Source organism: Nilaparvata lugens, chromosome 9 (assembly GCF_014356525.2).
Source record: "Nilaparvata lugens isolate BPH chromosome 9, ASM1435652v1, whole genome shotgun sequence".
NCBI classification, from domain to species: domain Eukaryota; kingdom Metazoa; phylum Arthropoda; class Insecta; order Hemiptera; family Delphacidae; genus Nilaparvata; species Nilaparvata lugens.
In genome coordinates this window covers 20,725,020-20,751,894 of record NC_052512.1, presented here as the reverse complement: position 1 = coordinate 20,751,894, position 26,875 = coordinate 20,725,020, and the positions used below count along the sequence as shown (strand labels likewise).

Genomic DNA, 26,875 nt, shown 5'->3' with positions numbered 1-26,875 from the left:
TCGTATGAATGGTGGGACATTATACAGTAGCTTATGAATCAATCCAAGTAAATTTGAAGACATAAATTATATTTCCAACTCAATTTAATTTCAAATTACAAGTTTACATCCACCAAATTTGTAATTAAGTTTGACTTGTTAGCTGTTTCCTTGTATATAATACGTTTCCAACTGAGAAGGTGAATTTCATCAACTGTAACAAATATCAAACAACAAAGTTAACTACTGTACAACTGTTACAAACATTGATAAACATGAAACATGAACTAATAATATTGGAATTATTGATCATATTTTAAAAAGCATACATTATTCACTAATATTATTTAAATGCTGATAAGCTGAATAATGAACAAATTAACAGGAAATCTAAAATGTGTCGATATTCTCCCATAAGCTCTCACAGTTCTCAACAATTTCATCGTGAATAATAAATAAGCTGAATAAGGCTAGTCGTATAATGTGACGTCACGCGACGTGACCTGACGTGACCCAAGTCTGCTACATGAGTTAATATCATATGGTCGTGGCCACCTCGTGATGTGAACATCATAATACTAGTGAGCCCCTGGGTTGGAGAACTCGCTCATGAACTGTTGTATTGCAATCTTCGAAACCAGCAACTTTCAATTATACAGAGTTGGTGAAAATTATGGAAACAACTAAAAATTTCTTTCATAATATTTTACAGTAGGTTCCATTGGGGATCCTATTTGAAATGAAAAATTACTCTCCAAAAATCACTCTGTTACTTCAACAATTTGTCGCTCATATCAATCCGAACTCGTTTTTTAAAATGAGAAGGTGGTCATGTGATACATCATTTCAACATAGACTTCCAAGAGAAAATATATGGCGAAAACCGCACATTGATACTATCTCAACCTGTATCAGTTTGTTGATGTAAAAGTTGTAAATCATGTTCTATATTAACCAGCTGAAATCATACGTCCGGATTGTCTGTGTGATAGCTTCCAAATAGCCTCAGCTGATGTTATGAACGATTGGATGGAAAAACTGTTGCAATTGCATGTAATGAATTCTTCAGCTGACTAAATTATAAATCAAAACAAAATTTCTCCTTATGCACTATCAATGTTATTTTCATATCCTGAAAAAGGACGAAGGAGTGAGTCAATTTTGTTGTCCAACGAACTCGACCTGTAAAAAGGTTCAGAGAATACGTGTTTGAAATTTGAAGCTGGTTAATCAATTACCTCTAAAGTTACTGTAGAACATACAAACAGACGGACATCGACTTTGGCCTTCAGTGAGACGAAAGTGAGAGCTCGCTGACGCTCGTTCAATTATTATCATGATTATGATTGATATGATATAAACTCATCTAGAGACCCACGTCAAGTCGCGATGCGTCTCAATTTTCGACATACCCATGTGTCACATGTAAAGCCTTTGTAGGCCTATTCAAACTAGATCTAGTTTCTGAATATTTGAATGAATAAGTGCTTGTTTTAAAATTATACATTTTTAAATACAATTTCAATAAAAACCGTATACAGTAGATACATCTTAATCCTTCTAGCTATTGACTACTTCAAGTCGTTCTAATCTATACTATAATGATTAAGTAGAGAACTGGCTTATACACGTACGGGATAGGAAAATTATGTTTGACGTAGCATCACGTCCAAGTACTGGACTGATTGGCTTGACATTTTGTGTATAAATTCTTAAATAACTGAGGATCGTTATAGGCCTATTTTCAATAATTCTTCAAGATTTCATTACGTCAAGTTTTAAAATAGGCCCTTGCTGGCACGGGCTACCTGCTTGAAAAAAATATAGAAATCTACCACAACATAACTTTGGTTTCTTCTTATTTATTGATTCTTCTCAGTTCTAACTTCATTATCATCTATCACCTTCACTTCATAATTTTTTCAACTCCACATTAATATTCATTTGCAGGAAACCCGAGCTCCGCAAGGGTCTATTTTAAAACTTGACAAACTAAAAACTTGACGTAATAAAATCTTGAAAAATCAAAAATAGGTCTATAACCATCCTTGGTTGATTAAGAATCTATATGCAAAATTTCAAGTTAATCAGCTCAGTAGTTCAGACGTGATGATGCGCCAAACATAATTTTCCTATACCGTACGTGTTTAAGCCAATTCTTTCCTTTATTGTAGTATAGATTATTCAATCTTCACTCTACACTATAGAATAACCAGTGACTCACATCTGCGAAGGACATGTAGTTGAGTACAAAAATGCCGTATGGTTTGATTTGAACGTCTCGATTAGCCTGAGTCAGCATAATATGCATCGACTGTCTCAACCATCGGGGCTTGTCTGTCCAAGGAACCTCCAGTAGTGATTTTCGCAGTCTATCATTCTGAAATGATATGAGGATAGAATGAAAATGTCATGGCTGATTTCCCAATTCTCTACAAGAATAGGTAAGAGCAAGGGTGATGAAAACCTATATTTTTTAACATGTCACTATATCTAGTAAATTCGAGAGAATTTTACAGTTCTCTGGACTTGTTGTCCAGTCTCGATCATGATTTGTAAAAATTCGATGATTTCAATAGATGAATGAATAATGTCAACCAAGTGACAAGATATTTGGTGAGCTATGAAGAAATACCGGGTGTTTCAAAAAGAATGGGTGTTTCAAAATTGGGTGAAACGGGTCGCTGTCTACGTGTCACCCCGACAACCTGACACCTGGTCATTTTGGCCATAGGAGACAACCCTCCCTCGAAAATATATACCATTACCGTCAAGTTGTCACCCCGACTACTTGACACCTACAGGGCACCAGTTGGCACAACTTATAGCCCCGCGGCGTGAGGAGGGATGGTCAAGAAATTTCTATTACTGGCTATGATGTAGAATCAAATTCTAAGCACTTTTGGTTCAGTAACATTTTTCCATCAAGCGCACGGTTTGGGAGATTGTCGCCGTTTTTTGCTAATTTAAGGACACATTTTTTCGAGTTGGTTGAGAACAGAAAAAGGTGAATGATAAGCCCTCTTGATGACTGAACGAGATGTAGAACACAATTCTAAACACATTTTGTTCAGTTATTATTTTATTCCCATCGGAAGCATCGATTGCGCGTATTGAACCTGATGCTGGACCAGTAAAGAAAGTAGTTTATGTTCCATACACATTTGAATTCCAATTTTCAGTCCAAACATTTGAAAACCGAATAGTTCGAATTGAAGCTGCGTTTACACCAAAGTTATTAACAAAATTCTAACAACTTAATCCTTAAACCTGGATGGGGGCATGGAACGGTCAAGAGAGAACAATACCCCTCTTTCAACGCCGATGGAATGGGAAACAATAACTGTCAACCCATTCCAATGTTCAACCAATATTGAACAATAGATTTCTCTATGCCCCCTTCCAGATAGGTTCAGAAACATAAGATATTATTTTCAAAACCTACTCCAAAATCCAACACTCTGGTCTGCAACTTGCAACTCGATATAATATATGTATTGTTTGAAAAATATCAATTAGCACTAAGAAATTAGTTCTTTGATAATATTAGAATAGGCTCAAAATTGTGTCTCATAATGATTGAATCCAACTATTTTTCTAAATGTAATAAGATTGACTTGAGAATTCTGTTTTGAAACAATATGTACATCTCTGATAACCTGAAATGAGTCATAAAATCGCTATATACTGAACTCATTTATTGCATAAAACACAACATTTGATTGCAGGGTTTTGTATTAACCACACGACTGGCATATTGACATTGGAATTGAGAGCAATATTCGAATTATAGTGCATAGAATTTAAGGAAGTGACATCAGTGTTTGTTTCTCAATTTAATTAAGTTTGACGTTTCTAATTGTATATTGTGTATACTTGCTTGAAGGAATAAACTTTAATCTCTCCTATTCTATCTTAAGTTGATTGATTTATTCAACTTATATTTTTCATGAACAGGAATAAAAATAGGCTACTATATCAAAATAAATCATACAATGCATTCAAAATATCTGGCTACCTGCTAGTAAATCTATAATAGTTATTTGTATATCTAGAGTGAAAAGTACTGTTTTTTCTCCCTGAGGGAAAAGTTTGAAGCCCGAGGCGAAGCCGAGGGCAACAATTTTCCTGAGGGAGAAAAAACATTTTTCACTCGTGATGTACACAGCATTTTTCCTCCACCTACATTCTTATAAAAACTGCAAATAAAATAATTTTTAAAAACGTACGTGACCAAACAATGTGTTACAACATAATCTAAAAAGTAAACAGAAACAGCTGGCTTGTAATCACAGTTCTCCGCCGACAGCGCTATCTGTTGGCAAAAGTTTAATAACAATGGCCGCTACAACTACAGCTATGATGAATTCCCGTTGGGGAATATTCTTTGTCCTTTATTTCGAATAACATGGAATAAAAAGAAAATTTATACATTTCTTCAGTATCGTGATATGAAGTTTGTAATAATTTTAGCATACAAACATAAATTTCATATATTGATCAAATGTCTGGTTGAGGTATTGTATTTAGTTGGTTTAATGACTACTCTATATGCTTCCTCATCTTAACTTAGACCTTCTAACCTATTTCAAATGTACGTTTTTAGAATAGAGATGCTTCCCATGTTATTTAAATGAAGTCACTTTTACGCTCTAGGGAGTTTTTCCTCCCGAGAGCGAAAAAGTGACACTTTAGTATTATGTTCCAGGGAGTAAAGTGAGCAATTCAGACAGGAGGTGGAGGAAAAATTGAAATTTATCTAGTAAATCCTTTGATTCGCAATTCGATTGTACATCAATAAAAACTGGTATATGCCTTTACGGTTTAGATGTTTGTCGCATCTTGATAAGCTTTGCAGGAACTCCATGTTACACCAAGAGCTTCAGAGTATAGACTGTCTAATAGTTGGTAATTATAACTTCGATGGACCTGTACAGACCACGGAAATGAGATTCCCCGAGTAAAAGTCTAAGTATGGAATAACGTCACTAAACTTTACAGGATGGGGACATACGCTTCATTGCACAGGGGTCGAAAATATGCTAAATTAACTGCCAAAGGGTCTCGAATGGAATTGTTTTCGCGTGATCATCTCATGCCCACATTGAGATACGTTTCACCCTCCCAATTTTAAAAACAGTTATATTTATTTTCAAAAATGGTGCACAAAACCAATTCTACATCAAATTACTCACAGAAGTATCGAGCTTATTATGATGATGTATTATAAGTTTTCTATGTGCTCGTACGACATCTAGACAGTAGGCAAATTCATCCCAGACTGTTCGCAAGATGTCTTCTCGGACTGTAGCTACTGCATCAGTTATCCTGGTTTTAAGCCCCTCAGTATCAAGTGCTAAGGGAGGAACAATGTTAAAGATAGTGTTTATGTTCCCCCCTTAGCATTTGATATCGAGGAGTTAGAAAACAGGATAACTGATGCAGTAGTTACAGTCCGAGAAGACATCTTGCGAACAGTTTGGGAAGAATTTGGCTACCGTCTAGATGTCGTCCGAGCCTCAAAGGGAGGGCACATAGAACACTTATAATACATCATCATAAACTCGATTCTTCTGTGAGTAATTTGATGTGAAATTGGTTTGTGTGCACCATTTTTTAAAATAAATATAACTGGTTAAATTTGGGTCATTCTTTTTGAAACATCCGGTATAATGAACTACCAGAATATTCAAGTGTGAAAATATGTATTATCAATTTATGAAAAGATACATAATTTTTGGGGATATGATATTATATTTTGAGATACAATTAATTAATCAGTATTTTCCTGAAAGAACAGTTATCATTATATCAGATATGACTTGAATCAGATCCATCCAGTGTGGAAGGCGGTGTGAAAAGAACTTGACAACTATGTCGTTCTATCATTCCCACTGACTTAATAGCTTGAATCTTACTATAGGAATATTATGTTACTCTACCTCGTTGAAGATTTGTTGTCCATTATTATAGATTGTGAATAGAATCAGATTGGTGAAGAAAAACATTATAACAGAAACGGCAGCTTTTCTTAATTCAGTTGCCTGTAAAAACAAGGAGAACATTAATTCAATTTGAATTATTTATAGTTTAAATGTTTGTCCCACGTTTATTCATTTGAATATACTGAGATTTAATGGAGAACCAATGAAAGGAGCGGATATACAGTATAATAAGTATAAGTTTTTCCATTCACATGTTTGTTTTATTATATCTTTTACTTGTTTTCTTTGGTATTATTTTGTACTGTAAGTAAATTTTGTTATTATGGCGAATCTGTAGCTTTGAACCGCCATTTTGTGACGTTTCTATCATATGCACAGTTGAGTGGGAGGAGAGTGTCCAGCTGGGCCAATGGCAGGCCTTCGTGCCCTTGACCAATAGCAATACTCACCTACTAGTTCAAATTCTGCTGCTCTTGTATTTAGTTTGAGTTTATCAGAGATTGACATGGTGTAACAACCGAAACCGGTCATTCTACTTTCAATAAAATCTGTGTTTTTTTGACAATTTCTTAGTCTTTTTATTCAAAACTAGCTGGCCCGGCGAACTTCGTACCGCCAAATAGTAAATGCATCTCATGACAAACTTTAGCTGGATGCACACCTGAGGAGGCGTGATGCGGAATTTTGCATCCAGGTGCTTCTTGCTTAATGGTTTGAATGGAAGAACTCACACACACTGAATCGAGCATGGCGTGGAACTATGTGATAAGGCAATCTCCATAAGATCAACACTTTTATCATTAAGCCGCGCCTCCTCAGGTGTGCTTAGCCTTAGCTGAATCTGATGCACTATATTTTTATAAAAATTATCCAACAATCAGTATTTACATTCATATCTCAATGTGGACTTCCTATGTGGTTAGTTAGCTCTACAGCAGTTTGTATTTTTGGATATAGTTGAATTGGGAAATTAAATGGTATATTTCCTTGCTGCTTATTTCCCCGTGCATATTCTAAATTTACTGCATTTCGAGTTCTACGACCCAAGTTTGGACGTCGTTCGTACCGCGACATTATTATTAGAATTGAAATTTTGTGAATCAGTAGAAAGAAAATAGAAAAAATCTGGTGTGGCGCACTCACACAACTTTCCTTGCCGTTATGGATATTGATCACGTGACGCTAGTGTTCCCGCGCATCTCAAGTCTACTATTCAAAGATTTGAGCCAGCTGGTGACAGGGCAATAACGCTGGAGACACACGAGGTCTGCTATCTCTTCATTTAATAGAATCAACAGTTCTCAACAGTTTGCAATTGGATAATCACATTTTCTCGAATTTTGAGCCTATTTTCAATTCTAGGTGAAAATGCTACTGAACATTAATTGTAGAGATTTTCATGCTCAATCTTTTCCACTCAAAATTTTTTGTTCAAATTGTATCTGAAGCCTGATAATTGAGAATCTAAAATCAAACTTTGCATAGATGGGGCGGAGCTCCTGAAATTTTCACAGATATGGGACTAGTGGCAGTTGATAAAGCTTATCGATGACTATTTTAGGTATAACTTTAATCAAAATCGTTGGAGCCGTTTTCGAGAAAATCGCGAAAAACCTTGTTTTTAACAACATTTTCGCCGCCATCTTGAATCGCATTTGATCGAAATTGTTCGTGTCGGATCCTCATATTATAAGGACCTATTTTGTGCACTATTTCATATCAACACTTGATTGGTCAGTGTTGGAAAGACTAGGAGGAGCTACAGAATTACGTCCAATCAGGAGAGGTTAGGAGGATGAATTTTACAATGGAGCTTATATGGGATTATAAGTAAAATCGCTTGCTTTTATTTATTTAAGTATATTTTTGTGATTATTAACTTCGATATAATTTCTTTCATGTTTTTTTCTATATTCCCAATATAGTTTTGGAACTTGAAAATAGTAAATCGTAGATAATAGCGAGTAAAAATGGAAGGTAGGTAACGTAACCTGAAAGCTGAATTTAAAAAAAAAAAAACTATTGAAATGTGTCATAATATTGTAATATTTTTTTTTCCATTGACAAATAATAAAGTTCTCATATATATTTCTAGAAGCATGATGGAAGTCTCATCACAATAGATTCCATAACATTTAAATAGTTTGTTTTATTCAGCTAATAAGTCTGACGAAAATATTGTAAAGCACAAAATTGAATATAAACTGTGGAAGAGCCAATTATTCTAGCCATAGTAATACTTGATGATTTTAATAAACATGTAAGAAATTGAAAAATAACACACATATCCATTATTATTTATATTTAGTGATATTTCTAATCTTAACCACTGCTCGTGGTAATGCAACTCGAAAATCATATCAATAACTATTGTACCAACATGTTATGGGTAGGGTACTCAGTACTGAAGAGAATCAATCAGAGAAGTGAAGATGTCTTTAATCAGCACTTAATCATGGTTAAATATTTCCTAAAATGATATATTCAATTGAGCCACAAAAAATATTTTGAAATTGGATTATTTGATGTTTGATCCAATAAATGGGATGAGGAAATACACAAAATTGAAATTTATCTCTCTACATATTTATATAGATCACTGGTTCCCAATAAGTTGTCCGCGAAAGCTCTAGAAGTGGTCCGCGAGGAGTCCGAGGGAAGGAAAATTTATGTTTTAAGCTTTATTAGTGTTTTTTAAAGTTATACTTTTTGTCTATATTCAAGTATAAGTCAATTTCTCTTCGAAAATGATATATCAAACTCATCTGAAGTTCATAATATGTTTCCAATCGGTAAAATAAGTGATAAGTTACAAATGTCTGATGCTATAAGATAGGACTTGAGACTTTGTTTGGAATCTTAATGGCGGATTTGTACCATGTGACCGAGCTAACCAATCAGAAGCGTGACAGTCAATGGCCATACTGTGGGTAATATAGTTACTGTAGTTCCAGTGATCTACAACATCACTGTTTTTGAAAAATAGCTATATTTATCCTTGATCTTGGCCAACATTATTGTCTTTATATTATAGAGTGAATTGATTTATGTTATACATGATTAAAATTCTCACCTTTAGAATAGAATATGCATCTACACAGGAGGGTAGCATTATAGTAACTTGCATACAGCAAATCAAAAATTGGGAATTATCGGCACAAGTCCTGATGTTCCTGAAAAATTAAATTTCATCAATAATAATGCACTATATGGGTTGTATATATTTTTGATAATAACTATCATAATGATAATGATGCTATTACTTGTCATTAACCTCCATGATTTGAAATAACGTTCCTATAATATATTCTACAGCCTTGCTCAGCCTTGTTTTTCCATCAGTTTAATGTACAGCTTAATGGCTGCTTACTAATGTATTCTGTACAGGCAGGCTGAGGAAACAAACCAATGGTTTGAAATTAATCAGAACCTTTTTCAAAAATACCCTTTTTTCAAAAGTAATAGATGATTTTTTAAGAATACAAATTAGCATCGAGAAAGCCCATCAAATTGATTTTAGAATTTGATTCCAATCAACATGAAACAGAACCAGTCACTAGTGAATTTGAAATCTTACCACATATTTACATCATTCGAACTCAGTTTCCCATCATTATAGCCTATGGCATAACTATCCATAAAAGCCAGGGTCTTAGCCTCAACAATTGTATGGCAGATATAGGTGAAAAAGTGTTTGCATGTGGACAAAGTTATGTTGAATGAAAAAGACTAAGAAATTGTCAAAAACCACAGATTCATTGATACTTAGAGAGACCGGTTTCGGTTATTACACCATTGTCAATCTCTGATAAACTTTAAGTTTGATAAGTAATCTCTGTGACAATTTCTTAGTCTTTTTCATTCAATATGAATAATTACCACAATATCAACTTTTCAACTACACAAAAAAGACAAAGTCATGTTGCATTGCCTAGGGTTTGGAAATTAGAAGGTTCACATTTGATAAATTTTAATCCAAAATCTGTCAAAGATCTCAAAAGCTATCCTGGAATATGAGAGGCTTAATAAATTGAATAGTATTACATCTCTATCAGACGATGCCCTCAAAGCCCAAGATAGGAGACGTAAAATACGAGAGCTGTGTGTTACAAAACTCGAAATAGAAACATTGAAAACATTCAAAATGGTGTAATGGAAGCAGAAATTAGTAGGATAATAATGACAGAGAAGAATCAACAATGATGTCACACCCCCCACCCCCCTCTCCCAGCAGTGTCACTTCTAAGTTACAACTAAAACAACATAATAAACAATGAACTAAAGTAAAAGTAAACAATAATTTAGAAAACAAATTAACAAGAAAAAAAATATAAATATAATAAAAATTAAAAAAGAGAAAACTTGAACTCCTTTCGAATTTAAGTATGTAAAAGGGGTTATGCAAAAGGAAGAAGAGAAAAGTGAATGCAGTTGAGAATTTTCAGTCCAAATCCATAGATTATTCCGGTTGAAGTAAGGGAAGAAGGAAAAAGAAAGGAAAGAAAAGGAAGGGAGAAAGAAGGAAGAAAGAGAGGAACACACACATACATACACACATACACCCACACACACCCCCACACACACACACACACATACAGAGTTGAATTACGGGTTAGGGAGCATTCCATCAGAGTCCACCACCTCTGATCCACCGCAAGACAGCCGTGCCAAACTGGCGATGTCCCTCAACTAGCTTCAGCTCAGCAGGCAAAGAATTCCATAAACTAGTCACAAGGAACGACTTATTGAACATAACAGTCCTATGTGTTGGGACAGCCAGCAGATGGGATCCATGCCGCGTTCCTCCATGGCCAAAATCACCCAAGTAACGGTACTCCACTGCCAGATACTTAGGTGTTTTGGTTTTCAATATCTTATGCAGCAAGCACAAAGCATGATGTGATCTACTCTCACGCAGCTCCATGAGTTCAAGTCTGTTAAAGTATTCAGTCACATGGTCGTCACGTCTCAGGTTGAAGATAAAGCGGACACAATAATTATGTGCACGCTGCATCCTCTGCAAAAGTTGAACTGTCATGTCATTTATGTAAATGCTGAACAGTAGAGGACCCAATACCGAACCCTGAGGAACTCCTCTGTCCACTTCACGCCACCGTGAAGAGGCATCCCCAACTCTCACTCACTGACACCGACCCCGAAGATAGGACCTCACCCATGCCACAGTGGAGTTGGAAAAACCTAAGTTTCTGAGTTTGTAGAGTAGAGTAGGATGGAAAATACTGTCGAATGCCTTGCTAAAATCTATTAGGACTAGAACTGTTAGCTCTCTATTATCCATGGCCCTACGGATGTCATCAGTGACTCTCAGGAGTGCAGAGGTGGTGCTATGACCGCTGCGGAACCCCGATTGAAAGTCACCAATCAATCCAGAGCCATGGACGAATGTGCTCAATTGGGAGTGAACAATGATTTCCAGAACCTTGGACAAGACAGACAATAAGCTGATAGGCCTGTAATCTGATGGAGAGAGAGGGTTAGGGATCTTGTTCAAGGGAATTACTATAGATGACTCCCAGTCATTAGGAAAAACCGACGTTAAAAGTGAGGTATTGATTGAATGAGTGAGGAAAGGAAGGATGAGAGGAAGGATAATCTTGATAAATTTGATTGGGATACCATCTGCACCAACAGCATTACTCTTTACTCTATGAACAGCCAAGAAGACCTCTTGCTCCGTGACATTGGAGAAGTAGAAATCCTCATTGGGATGACAATCAGGCAGAGAGTCAAAGTGAGCACGAGCTTGGTCCAAACTTACAGGGATGTCAGTGAAGAAATCATTGAGATCATCCAGCGAGTGAGCAACAGTCGGTACCTGCCTCTCCTTGCCAGCCCCAATCTCCCTCAGAGCACGCCACAGAGATGAAGTTGATGATCGCTTTGAGGAGATCAAGTTTCGGTAAAATGAAGCTTTAGAATTTCTAATTGTTTGCTTACAAGAGTTTCTCAAACGCTTATAATGATTGAAATCATTGGGGCTTTTTGACGCTCTTGCTTTTTTGCACCAATAATCTCGATCCCTCATCAGCTGGCGTATCTCATCAGTGAGCCATGGAGCAGGATCCCTGGTTATTCTGCGATTTTTCAAAGGAACATGTTTTTCAAAAAGAGAGATTATATTGTGATTCAAAATGTTCAACATAACATTAACATCGTTAGTATGGAATATGTGTAGCCAGTCAAGGTTAATTGCATCATTAAACAAGTTGTGGTAGTTAATATTCTTATAATCTCTATAAGTGATTATTTCAGGTTTAGGCTTAGGCCTCTTGATATTATAAACAAAGAATATCATATCATGTGCAGAAAGGCCTGGAAAAGGGATCTGCCCATGGCACACAGCTGATTTCTTATCAGCAACTGCAATAAGATCAAGCAATGTGTCAGAAGTGGATGTATGGTGCGTAGCTTGGAGAGGCAGCAAGGTCATACCATTAGCAAAAACATAGTGGTCAGTTGTATTTTGTCATGAGTATCAGGTCCAAGTAAGTCAGTATTGAAGTCACCCATGATAGTCACATGTTCATAGGGCACCATCAGCTCAAGTAGTGCTTCCTCAAATTCTGACATATACCCAATATGAGGCGGCCTGTAGCAAACTGCTATTAACATTTTAACTCCGTTACACTTTACCTCAATAAACATGTATTGAGGTCTAGCTGCACGGGAGGTATCAGAGGAAAACTTATGAACAGGCAACAGAGAGCGCTAGACAAACGCGGCAACCCCTCCACCATTCTTGTGTAACCGGTCATTCCTAATGAGCACATAATCCTCGAGTGCAACAAGTCGATTAGGAATTGTAAGTTTTTGCCAGATTTCAGATATAAGAATGATGTCACAATCTTTGCCCTCGAGAGTGTGCCTAAATTCATCTATATGGCAGAGAAGGGATTGTGCATTGACATGAGCGACTTTAAGACGATCAGGGAAAGGAGAGACAGCCCGCTTGAGGGAATCGCCGACACTCAGCGCGGCCGCGCCGTCATCCTGCTGTATAGACAAGGTGGCTGCGACGAAGCAGCAAGGCAGAAGAGAGGGGTGAAACGGCGAAACAACAAGAAGATACAAAAAAGACACTCACCACATTCATACTGGCACACACACAAAGAAAGAAATGAGAGAAGAATATAGAATCATAAGAGATAACAGAAAATGAAAAAAAAACCAAGTGAAGAAGTCGAGCGCTATGAACAATAGGATAACGTTGAATTAGATGGCCAAGGCGGTTCGGCTCCATTGATATAAGCATACTAATACTGTTAATCAAATACAAGTACCACAGGAATAGTGAATATTGAGAAGAAAAAAGAAGCAGGAGGCTGATAACTTAATCAAAATACTGTAATTAGCAAAATAATTAGAGAGAGAGAAAAAATATATATACATACATATATTAGTCAATAAACTGCATACTGATAAAAATATAGGTATGAGCGGTAACTTATTTCCATTGTGACACAGAAAAATGAGATGATCGCCCTAAAAAACATACATAAACATTTACTAATATATGATAATAATAATAACATAATAAATAGTCTAAAATAATAATGATAATAGAAAAGTAAAAAGTGTTATCATGTACTCCTGACAAAGAGGTAAACCCTACCGATTAGGAAGAATCAGAACAGAGAGCGGAGGCAACAGACAAGTTAGGCGTAGTCATGATAACGGGATGAGAAAGACAACTAGATAACAATCACGCGAACAAGTGAAATTCTACTATTCATTCACACGCAGAAATATAATACAAAAGTAACATCAAGATAATATATGGATTTGACTGAATGGTATCGTTCTGTTGAAGAGAAATGTTATACTGAATCATATTTCATTCATCTAGCCGACCGACAATAAAGAGAAATAAAGTAATAAAATTCTAAGAAAAAACAAATAATAATAATAGTAATAATAATGATGATGATGATAATAATAATAATAATAATAATAATAATAATAATAATAATAATAATAATAATTAATGATTCATTGAATGAAATTAAGTGGACAGAAAGTATGAAATATGAAATCAAATAAATATGCTGTATATAGTGTTAAATAAATGGAACAAATAAATTAAATTAAATCATATTATTCATGGAAATTTAAAACTCAAAGCATAAATACATTTATCAGACATGGTTGGCTGCACTATGCTTTTTACCCTCAGTGTCAGTCCAATAAATGATTCAATCAAAGGACCATACGTTTTTATATCCAAATTTTTCGACCATTGAATTATATAATTGTAATTAGAGAGAGAGAGACAATAAAATAATATATATTGGTTTAGCACACACACACACATAATTACACACACAAAGTATATTTATATATACGATAGTTATTACATAAATCAATTACATATTCATATTTAATCTCAACATTGATTTTTTGATGTAGCCCTGCAAAGCATGGACAATCTGCAATGAACATCTATAGTTATGTCTATCAACACCCAACAATGATGATGATGAAGACAGCGCCGCACGCTTACCCCTGATTTTTACCCTTGGTTAACATGACACTAAGAGCTATTGATTTTCTCCCTTGGCTAACAAGCTGTGAGGAAGGGAGGGGGGTGGTGGTGGAGAAGAAGTGGCATCGGGAGAATTCTCGTCTGTTAATAGAGGAATCCTATAATGACCTAAAGCTAATGTACTAAGTTCTCTTTGCAAATATATCTTTTTTCATCCTGCCAATTGAGCGCCTTTTTATTTTGACTAATTGTGGTTAGTTGATGTTTTCTAGATCTAATCAAATTCTGTTTTCTGTACACTTCTTTTCCTTCGAATAGACAATTTAAATAGTCTTGAAATGGAATGTATCGATTTGACTTGGGATGTTGAGCTGTTCATTCGCGTGAGGAGATGGAAGGGGGTTTATGATATTATTTATTCACAATAACTATTCAAATAGAAATTGAGAAAATTGTATATTGATAAAATAGTCTATAATTGTTGGTTTAGCAGAGAAAACAAGCTTCTATGAAAATACAAAATAATAATATTAGTACTAAAGGAAAAGTGGTTATCAACTTTAGCATTAAAGGAAAAAAAGGATTTAAAAAGGATAATATAATAAAAGATTATTGAGTGCAATTGTCAAGTTAATTCTCTTTAAAATGAGGTCTTCCCATTTCAACAGTCAGCTGCACACCGAAGAAACGCCCCCTAGACCTCCAACAACACTGTCATCTACTACCGGTAAGGTATGATGAAAGAAAACATGGAAGCACTGGAAAATGATAGCTATTGAAGCCACCTTAAAAGAACAAATATGCAGAAGTGCGGTATGTTATGCCGCTATGCATGTAATTGAGGGTTAACTATATAAATTAACTATATAACAGTTCACATTCTAGGAAAGAATATTATATTCTCTAGCCTACAGGAAAAAATTAATTTCTATCTGCTCTATTCCCGGATTAGCACAATGCTAAGTGAGTATTCCCAAATATGAGTGAGCATAGTGAATCATTTAATAGAATCAACAGTTTGCAATTGGATAATCACATTTTCTCGAATTTCGAGCTTATTTTTAATTTTTGGTGAACATTTTACTGAACATTAATTGTAGAGATTTTCATGCTCAATCTTTTCCACTCAAAATTTTTCGTTTAAATTGTATCTGAAGCCTGATTATTAGGAATCTAAAATCAAACTTTGCATAGATGGGGCGGAGCTCCTGAAATTTTTACAGATATGGGACTTGTGGCAGTTGATAAGAGCTTATCAATGACTATTCTAGGTATGAATTTAATCAAAATCGTTGAAGCCGTTTTTGAGAAAATCGCGGAAAACCCTGTTTTTGACTACATTATAGCCATTTCAGCCGCCATCTTGAATTGCATTTGATTGAAATTGTTCGTGTCGGATCCTTATACTGTAAGGACCTTAAGTTTCAAATTTCAAGTCATTCCGTTAATTGGGAGATGAGATATCGTGTACACAGACGAACATACACTCATACACACACACACACACACACCACACACACACACACACACACACACACACACACACACACACACACACTCACACATACACGCACACACACACACACACACACACATTTAAACATCCAAACATTCAAACATTTGAACATCAAGAGAAATGCCAAACCGTCGACTTGAATCTTAGACCTCACTTCGCTCGGTCAAAAATGATTTATGAAGCAGCAGGGAAACAGGCGCATCAGACAAAAGGGAATGGGAAATCTTGTAAACAAATGTGGTTTGACTGGGGCTAGGATAAGGCTGGGGATAGAAGTTTTGCTAATTTGAAATTAAATAGAGCCTGTAATAATGAAGAAACTAGAAGCATGTATCTCTCTGGCCGACGGCTTCGGTCATGCCTTGGAATTTTTGATTGTGTCAGTTTTCATATTATGTTGTTGGAACTTGTATCTAGTGTATTCGATTTGTATTGTATGCTTGAATTGAAGAATAAGAATACTCTATCCATCTATTTATCTATCTATCTATCTATAAAAGGAGGCAAAGAAGCTGCAGATTCACTAGATAATTATTTTTTAAATACTCCTCTGAGAATACAACAAGCTATCTGTAAATATACTGAAGTGGATGATTTTTTAAAGTTTTTTAGCAGTGTTCATCAACAGTCGCGAACTTTCCACTTGAAATAATTTGATCCAATAAGTGGAACAGAACTCAGAAAGATAATTAAACCATTAAGAAATGAAAAATCCAATGATCATTACAGTTTTTCAAACATCCAGTAAAACAAACAGCCGAACATATAATTGAACCCCTGACTTATATCTTTAACTGGCAGGAACCCGTCCTCCGCAAGGATCTATTTTAAAACTTGACAACCTGAAATTTGACGTAATGAAATTTTGAAAATAGGCCTATAACCATCCTTGGTTAATTTAGAATCTATATGCAAAATTTCTAGTTAATTAGTCCAGTAGATCAGATGTGATGATGCGTCATACAAAATTTTCCTATCCCGCACGTGTAAAAACCAGCTTTTTAACTTATTATAGATATAATAGTTGATGACATAACGACTGCAAGAGATAGGACTGTGGAACAGAATAGTGGTGAAACTATGATAGCGCCAGAAGTGTTTCAAACACAATAGTAGGTACTACATGAACTTTTTGAAAGTGATTTGAAAAAAAAAATGTTGAAACAACAGAACTAAAAGTTGTCAACCTTATCATTCTACCTCCATTTAGAGAGGCTTTTGTTTGAGCCGAATGTAAATCCATATATATTAAAATGAATGTCCGTTTGTGTGTTTGTTTGTTCCCTATAGACTTGAAAACTACTTGACATAACGGCATGAAACTTTTGGTATATGTTGTGTGAATATTGGGAATGGTTTCTGAACAGAAATTTTTCCCCTATCATTGAGAAACTGGAAAATGTTGGGGAAGAATTATTCACCTCATGGAAGAGAGTTGTTCATATTGCATTCATTAATTAGGTACTGAGGAATGACAGAATAATTAACAATTTTTTTTTTGAATTTAGCTTAGCTTATATTCATCCTAAAATGGAAGATGGTAAGAATATGGAATTCGGTGTGATTCATTGTACATTGCATTTTTAGAAAATTTTTATGTAAAATCACACTACAGCTCAAACTAATTGGCCTACAGACCTAAAACTTTGCACAAATATTCTTCAAACATGCTAGACGCGCACTAAGAACGGATTTTGAGATATTTTGCCTCTAAGGGTTTCAAAGGATGAAAAAGGATCCTATTAAGTAAGGTTATGAACATGGTAAAGTGAACGCCATATGGAACTGAGATAATTGACACATGATATTCTAACATATGTTGTAATCATTAGAAAGCTTAAAATAATTTTGTCAATCAGCTGATCAAATTAATTTAGCGCAAGCTTGCCCCGTGTGTATTCCATGGTTGTATGCTTGGCCACGCAGTTCGGATTGCACCTTCTATCAGCTGTATGGAGTCATATACATTCCGATTGGAAAAGAGCACATAGATTTTCTTTGGTTAGGGGTTTGTTGATAATTATTTTTTCAAATTCAAATTTTATTGCTATCAAAAATCACATTGAAAACGTTCTTAATATACAACAAGATTACAATCATATACCTACATTAAATTTATTTGTAGCACGGCCAGAAAAAGACAAATTTGAGTACTAGCCGTGAGTTCATTAAATATAACTTATATATTATTTTTCCTTAATATTTTGTGAATAAAAAGTACGAGTTGATGAGAGATATGCGTAACTCCTCATATTATTGATCCAAATGGTTATTCATATTGTAGTAGTCAGGGTCACTGCAATCAAAAGTTTTTTATTCTGTGGCTTATTAATTATTCTGTCATTTTTCAGTACCTAATTAATGAATGCAATACGAACAACTCTCTCTCATGAGGTGAATAATTTTTTTTTCAACATTTCCCATTTTCTCAATGATAGGGGAGTGATTATTATTTGTATAAGTCTTCTAAGGAACATTATCGACACAGCTGGTACCAATCAACTACACTTCAACTCCAAACTACCGTTTCAATACCAGTACACAATTTATCACAGGGTGACATGTTTATTACAGCTGGTAACTTTAGATGCTGAAATCATATTATCATATTATCATGATCATCTTTCCATTCTTCAGTAGCCGCTCGGCTGACAATTTCGAAAACATAGGTCTGTAAAATAGATTAAATAATTATTATTAGCCCCCCCCCCTATTAAAATTTCTGTTCAGAAACCATCCCCAATATTCACACAACATATTCCCAAAGTTACATGCCGTTATGTCAAGTAGTTTTCAAGTCTATAGGGTACAAACATACAAACATACATTCATCTTTATCTATATAGATTTACATTCAAATGAAAGCCTCTCTAAAAGGAGGTAGATTGATAAGGTTGACAACTTTCAGTTCTGTTGTTTTAACTTTTTTTTCAAATCACTTTCAAAAATTTCATGTAGTACTATACCCACTGTTGTTTTTGAGCCACTTCTGGCGCTATCATAATTTCACCACTATTCTGTTCCACAGTCCTATCACTTGCAGTCATTAACTATATATCTATAATTAATAAAGTGAAGAACTGGCTTATACAGGTACGGGAAAGGAAAATTATGTTTGACGCATCATCACGTCTGAACTACTGGACTAATTTAATTGAAATTTTGCATATAGATTCTTAATTAACCAAGGATGGTTATAGGCCTATTTCCAATTCTTCAAAATTTCATTATGTCAAAGTTTCAGTTTGTCAAGTTCAAAAATAGATCCTTGCGGAGCACGGGTTCCTGCTAGTATATAAGTTATATTAAATGATCTCACGAATAATACTCAAATTTGTCTTTTTCTGGCCGTGCTACAAATAAATGTAGGAATATGTTTGTAATCTTGTTGTATATTAAGAAAGTTTTCAATGTGATTTTTGATAGCAATAAAATTTGAATTTGAAAAAAGAATTATCAACAAACCCCTAACCAAAGAAAATCTATGTGCTCTTTTCCAATCGGAATGTATGAGACTCCATTATACAGCTGATAGAAGGCAAAAACCGAACTGGCCAAGCATACAACAATGAAATACACATGTGGCGAATATACACATACAATACGCTCGCGCTCTCAACGCAAAATTAATTTGATCAGCTGATTGATAAAATCATTTTAAGATTTCCAATGATTACAACATAATATGTTAGAGTATCATGTGTCAATTATCTCAGTTCCATATGGCGTTCACCTTACCATGTTCATAACCTTACTTAATAGGATCCTTTTTTATCCTTTGAAACCCTTAGAGGCAAAATATCTCAAAATCCGTTCTTAGTGTGCGCCTAGCATGTTTGAAGAATATTTGTGCAAAGTTTTAGGTCTGTAGGCCAATTAGTTTGAGCTGTAGTGTGATTTTACAACAAAATTTTCAAAAAATGCCCTCCCCTGGACCCCTCTCTGCTCCTGGTCGGAATTTTTCTGCATAGATCTAATTTTTTTCGTAGCTGAACAAAAAAGTTTTTCATGACTTTGCTGTGCAATGAGCGGTTAAAAAGTACAAAATTTTTGGGGGGCCCCAGCTCCCTCAGGGGTCAAATTTCTGAAAATCCTTTCTTAGTGGATGTTTTGAGGCTATCATAAACAATTGTGCAAAATTTCAAGTTTGTAGGCTCAGTAGTTTGGGCTATGGTGTGATTTCAGTCTGTCGGGGCTTAGCCTTTTATAGATATATAAGAGAGATAAATCAATGAAAGCCGGTTGTGTACTGTTAAAGTTGAAATATTCTAAGGTAGTCCCCATTCATACGAAAGGTAACCACAAGCTTCCTGAAAATCACAGACCGATTGCCAATCCACCTGTATTTCTAAAGGTAAGTACAGACTTTCGCTCTGCTCCGCAATCGTACTTCACTCCAGCAGATCGATTGATGATCGACCGGGAATGGAACGCGAGAAGAGCTAACATCTCCCGTAGGTGAACACTTTTCCACAAGGAGGAGAGCAGAGTCTTGACATCATGATAAAATGACGTCATGGATACTTATAATACTTTGATTTTAATCTTTGTTGATTGGCAGTTGCTTGTTGAAAGAATTGGTTATGTTTATGTTGTGATGCTGAAAGTGCCTTGAAATTTAAGAATCATGCTCTGGTGAAATACTTTGATTAATTTTCTTACTTGAACTGTCCACTTGTCATTCATGTTAATGACCGGATAATTTTTAGACTACAGAGACTTCATAAAAAATTTAAAAATAAAAATGCAAGTTTGTAACCCTATTCAGTTGTATTCATTTTGCTTACCTGTACTTGTCATTTATTTTATTACCTTTAATTATAAAGATAGGCTACTCACCGCATTGTGAACGCACCTTGAATTCATTTAATCGTATTTGAATAACAAGAGAATAAACAGGCCTACCCGCGTTAATCCATACTTTTATAATTTTCCAAATAAGAATGCGAACTGGAAAACGTTGGTTTAAGTACCTTAATCAAGCTACTAAAGAATTCAATTGTTGGCATTGAATGAGAAAATTCAACTGTTAATTCATCTCATATAGTAAATACTATATTTATAAGAAAGTGAATCAATAGTTGAGTTTCTCTTTTCCTTTTTTGCTCTTGATGATGCCCACATAAGCCCTATGCTTGTTCTTAATGCGAAGGGTGATGATGAGTGATGAAAAGTTTTAGGTCGATTCTAAACCACCCTCTACCAGAAAAATCCCAATTGAATAAATATTACAAGAGAATAAAAATAACTTATTCATTATGTACTACCTAAGAGTTTAGTAAGGCGTATTTACATGATCAAATGTTTCACCCAAAAAATGAGAGAACTTCAAATCTTATACAATATTTGACAAGACAAAAAGGTCGCTAGACACTAGTAAGTTACTTTGAAAGAAAAAATATTTAAAGCTTCAAATCTTGTTCTTTTAAATGATCTTCGAGTCTTGTACAAGACTTAAAGATCGCTATGGTAGTGAATTTACTATAAAAGATAAGCTACTTTAAATGAACATGATTTTAAGCTCTTCAATCTTAATATCAGAAATTCATAACAGTCGCACTGCCAACTAGGCTGCTAAACCACGGAGTCACGGAGTACATACAGTGATTCTGTAAATACTTCAACTATCGATTCTAAGCAACTATGGATATCAATATATGTTTCCATGACGTCATACTGATCGTGACGTCGAGACTCTGCTCTCCCAATACCTACTATTACTTGATAGTAATAGTAGCTCTAGTAATAGTGGCTCTCCTCCTTGTGAAAAAGTGTTCACCTCACCCGTAACATTCATGATCGGAGCGATTGCGGAGCGTGTTGGAGGCACGTATATCTGTACGCACCTTTAAGATATTCGAATAGGTAGTGCTCCATAGATTAAGAAAGTAATTAAACAAGTTGAAATTGCTGTCTCCTAAACAGTTTTGGTCCGGCACTTCTACAGGTGATGCGCTTTTTTATTTTATAAATGAAGTGCTGAATTCTGTGGATGGAGGATCCAGGGTATGTGACCTGATTGCCGATCTTTCCAAAGCTTTCGATCTTGTGAACATTGAAATTTTATTGAAAAATATGAAATTATATGGTTTCTCAAGTGGTTTGTATCATACTTTGATGAGAGATATCAGCGGGTGGAAATACAGTCTCACCTTAGTCGGAACGGTTACAGGCGAGGAGTGGGGTCCCTCAGGGATCAGTCCTTGGTCCTCTGCTTTTCCTTCTATATATTAATGACTTGCCATCACACCTTGAGCCAGCACACTGTGTTTCATACGCTGATGATGTGAGTATTTTATTGAAAAGTAACAGTCAGCATGATATGGAATCTGAAAGTAGAAGAGCTCTTCAGAAACTGGAAGAATGGCTGGCCTCAAATATGTTGGTACTACAATCAATGCAGCTAAAACCTCCTACTCAAACATCTCTTTTTCAGCAACTTTCAATTTCTCAGATCCTATTAAATACAATCAATTTGAATGTGATTCGGTGGGTTGTGACTGAAGTTATAAAACAAACAGAATCCGTCAAATATTAAGGATTGGTTTGGACCAGAGTATAACTTGGGACTTCCCAAGCTAAGTGATGAATCTCCTGAATTGGTAAACCAATTAATTGAGGTATTTGAAAATAACAAAGATATTTTCTCTGATAGTCCTGGATCTGCAAAAGATTATTTATGTCAACTTAAAATGAAAGACGATGTAAAATTAGATAAGAAGAGTTATCCGATTCCATATCAGTATAGAGATCAAGTTAAGAAAGAATTGAAGAAAATGTTAGATCAGAAAATCATTGAACTGAATAGCCTGAAACCTACCTGAAACCAGGTAGCTCTGAATATACAAGCCCTATGGTAGTGATAAAAAAGCCAAATAATGAAATTCGATTATGTTTAGATGGAAGAGAGATAAATAAGTACATGATAAAGGATTTTACAGAAACTGAACCAATAGATAACCTACTCATTCGATTCAATAAGTGCAACTACATTAGCAGTTTTGATCTCACTCTAGGTTTCAATCAGGTAAAATTAACTGAAGATAGTAAAAAATATGTAGCTTTCAATGTTTTTGATCAGACTTGTCAATATACACATTTACCATTTGGTTTGAATATTAGTGGATCTGAATTTATCAAATGCTTGTACAATGTGATAGGTGAAGAAGTCTGTGAGTTTATCATTGCTTATATTGATGATCTTGCCATTTCTAGTCTATTTCTTCAACAACATATCAGTAGAATTGAATTAGGCCTATTATTCAATGAGTTAAGGGAAAGTAACTTGAAGTTGAAACTGAATAAATCGAAATTTATTGCAGACAAGATGAAGTATTTGGGTTTTATTATAAGTAAAAATGGTATTGAAGCAGATGACTCTAAGCAAGATGCTATTCAGAAATTTCCCATTCCAATGTAAGAGATAAATTAGAGACAGGTAATTTGAATATCAACACATTTTTTAAAGTAAATGATGATCTTTTGTTCACTAGAAAATCTGGAAAAAAAGTTTTTGGAAAGTGTGTGTGCCTTCAGCAATGTATGAAGAATTAATAGTTGAGTTTCATGGAAGATTAGGTCATGTAGTTATATCAAAAACATGTAAATTTATTGAAGAAACTTTTTACATGAAAGATTGTTACAGACTCGTTATCAAACTATAAGTATTGTCAACTTGTAAAGACAAAAAATGAAAAGAAATTATTATAAATGCATACCATAATTTCTGAGAAAAAACATCACAAAGTATTCATTGATGTTTATGGAGAATTACCAGGTGGCAAATACAAATGGATGTGCATTATTCATGATGGCTTTACTAAGTTTACAAAGTTGTATCCTATAGTTAAGGCTAACGCTCATAATTTAGTAAAAGTTGTTGAAAAATATGTAAATGAATTTGGTAAATTTGAATATACTGGGTGCGGCAGGAAGGGTGGATGTTTTTAGAACAGATAGTATTCTGATTTGGGTAGTCGGATTGGGCTAGCTGAAGTGAACATGTGTTCGGTAGATCATACCATTTTTTCCAGTCATTGTTTAATCGGCATCATGGATTCGTGGAATGTGCAACATCGTGTGTTTACTTACGACAGTTTTGTGCGTAATAATGAGAGTATCATTACAGTTCAGCGCGAGTTTTGTCGTCATTTCAATCTTGCGAGAAATGAAAATGTACCCACTCGTAACACCATTTCACGTTGGGTAAAATCATTTCGTTCAGTAGGAACAGTAATGAATAAACGACCACCAGGGGCTCATCGCACTGTACGCACTCCACAAAATGTGGAAAGAGTTCGGCAAGCCATACTCCGTAGTCCTAATCGATCTGCTAGGAGACATTCTTCTGAACTGAACATCAGTGATCGGTCAGTAAGGCGTATTTTACATAAAGATCTAGGATTTCATCCCTACAAAATGGCCATGGTTCAACAATTGAATCCTGGCGATTATGTAAAGCGGCTGAATTTTGCTCGAGAAATGGAGGCCATATTTGACCAAAATGAAAACATCATTTTGTTTACGACAGATGAAGCACATTTTCATTTGAATGGTACCGTTAATCAGCAGAACTATCGTTATTGGTCAGATGAAAATCCAAAATTAATGCATGAGAGACAATTACACAGTCCCAAGGTGACATTTTGGTGTGCTGTGAGCAGTATATTTGTTATTGGTCCATACTTTTTTGAAGACGACAACGGGACCACTGTAACTGTAACCTCAGAACGTTATAGACAGATGTTCACTGAATTCTTCCTTCCTGAATTAAGAAGGAAACGTATTCCTATCCGGCAAGTATGGTTTCAGCAGGACGGGGCGACAGCTCACACAGCAAGAAATTCAATGGAAGCAATTCGGGTTGTTTTTCGTGGTCGCATCATTTTTCGGTTTGGTGACATTGATTGGCCTCCTCGTTCTCCAGACCTGTCCATGTGCGACTACTTGTTGTGGGGTTTCCTGAAGTCACGTGTTTACCAGCATAAACCACGTACACTTCAAGAACAAAGGGAGCAATTCGTGAGGAAGTCGAACAAATTGGCAGGGCAATGTTGGAAAGAGTACAATCCAACTTCCGAGAGCGGCTTGTAAAGTGCATTGCTGAAAACGGCCGTCACCTGTCAGATATTGTTTTCAAACATTAATTTTCTAAAATTGTAAAATAATGTGAATATTGTTCTGTAGATAAATGTTTTTTTTATGCATAGGTAACGACATATTACTTTTTTGAAACCGTTCATCCTTTCTGCCGCACCTTGTATAATCAGTGATAATGGTACTTGTTTTCAAAGCAGATTGTGGAAAAAATCTATGGAAAGATTAGGTATAAAATATTACTACATTTCAGTTTATCATCCCCAGGCAAATCTTAGTGAAAGACCATTGAAAGAGGTAAATCGCATATTGAGAACCTATGTTCCAATAAATAAGCATAATATTTGGTACAAGTATATTGATAAGGTTGAATTTGTCATCAACAACAATTTTCATGAATCAACTGGTCACATACACATGGAGCTTATGATGAATCATAAATTGTCACATCTTGTTTTTAAGTATATCATATATCCTGTAGAAGAAAAGTTTGAACTTGAAGAAGAAGGTATCAGAAACAAACGAATACTGTACAGAATAAAGAAAAGAGGTGTCATCAGAAGATTCAAACGGAACATGCATTATAAACCCAAGTATAAGTTCAAGGTTGATGATTTAGTTGTAATTCGAAATTACATTTTGTCGAGCAAGCTGAAGAAGTTATCTGCCAAGCTGAGTCCTAAATATCGTGGACCTTACATAGTTAGAGATGATCTCAATAAAGGGTGTTTCAAACTTGAAGAAATAAGAACAGGTAAAATTATGAGAGTCAATCAATATATGATGGAGAGATACCATCAGAAAGCACATAATGATTAGGAATCCTGTGTTATGCCGGGATTCAGAATAGCATAATCGCCACTCTGTGTATGGTAAGAGTCCATTCTTTTTCCTTTCCTGTAGCCATATTGCTCTTTTTTTGCTTCTTCGATCCTATCATTCCGTCATAAATGTTGTATTCATTTCCTTTGTTATTTTACATTTTAAGAATGCTCTACTTTTAAGTTATGTACATTTTTAACAGAAACTTCGAAAAATATACAAATTGACTTCTAGATCTCTATTTCAATGACATTATTGATAATAAAAATAAATTCCTAGTTCAAGATAGGAATACTGACCCTGAGTAGGATGATAGTGGAACCAATGAACTTCATGTGATCCTAGGGATACTAAACTACCCCTTAAAGTGAACTTCATATGACCTTATATATTTTTCATGCTCTAGGATGAGCATAGGTTCCATATAGGTTCTAGGATTTATAATAGTGTTCATCACTATAATTTCATAAATTTTGCAAAGATTGTGCAACATGAACTTGAGGGTAGGGTAAAAACTACCCTTAGAGTGAACTATGACCATCATATTTTTTTCCTGTTTTTCTAGTGGTGTTGCATGTAAGATCCATTATAGTATTCATCATTATAATTTTTTCTTTACTTAATATAAAATAATAACCAAACGTTGCTTTTCACAACCATAAAAATGCAAGGTTTTATAAATTTATTTTTATAATTATAATAATAATCGATTTCTGGTTTACATAAGTGCTCATTGCGTTCATTAATAACCCTTGAACATATCAGAATCATAGAATAACACTATATCTCGAAATATATTGAAATATTCAATATGAAAGAAGCAGGTCCCTGGGACCCAGAGTCACGTCCAACGTCAGAAAAAAATAGGGTCACGATTGGAAGGTAAAAGGAGGACATAAATATCATTTCTTAGGAAGATGTTCTATTTTATAAGAAATCAGATGGGAGGTTTGGGGTAGACGTGAATTGACCGAGCAGCAACTAATAGAGCAGTTGAATGGTGAAAGCTGGGAG

General features: G+C 35.0%; 2 protein-coding genes across 5 annotated transcripts in view; one reads left to right on the top strand and one right to left on the bottom strand.

Annotated features, from left to right (window-relative positions):
* LOC111058703 (fibrillin-2) overlaps positions 1 to 26,875 on the top strand; it is a 341,293-nt gene that overhangs the window by 250,925 nt on the left and 63,493 nt on the right.
* Positions 63 to 26,875, bottom strand: part of LOC111061361 (odorant receptor 43a-like) — a 29,609-nt gene continuing 2,796 nt past the window's right edge. For 2 of the 4 annotated variants that reach the window (XM_039435619.1, XM_039435617.1), the window contains exons 2-6: positions 22,096 to 22,272; positions 8,998 to 9,097; positions 5,922 to 6,023; positions 2,204 to 2,359; positions 63 to 193 (exon numbers count right to left, since the gene is read on the bottom strand). In XM_039435619.1, coding sequence (XP_039291553.1) covers positions 125 to 193; positions 2,204 to 2,359; positions 5,922 to 6,023; positions 8,998 to 9,051 — 381 coding nt within the window. In that variant the 5' untranslated portion in view covers positions 9,052 to 9,097; positions 22,096 to 22,272 and the 3' untranslated portion in view covers positions 63 to 124. The remainder of the gene's footprint in view (positions 194 to 2,203; positions 2,360 to 5,921; positions 6,024 to 8,997; positions 9,098 to 22,095; positions 22,273 to 26,875) is intronic. The other 2 variants (XM_039435618.1, XM_039435616.1) reach the window with 1 other exon arrangement.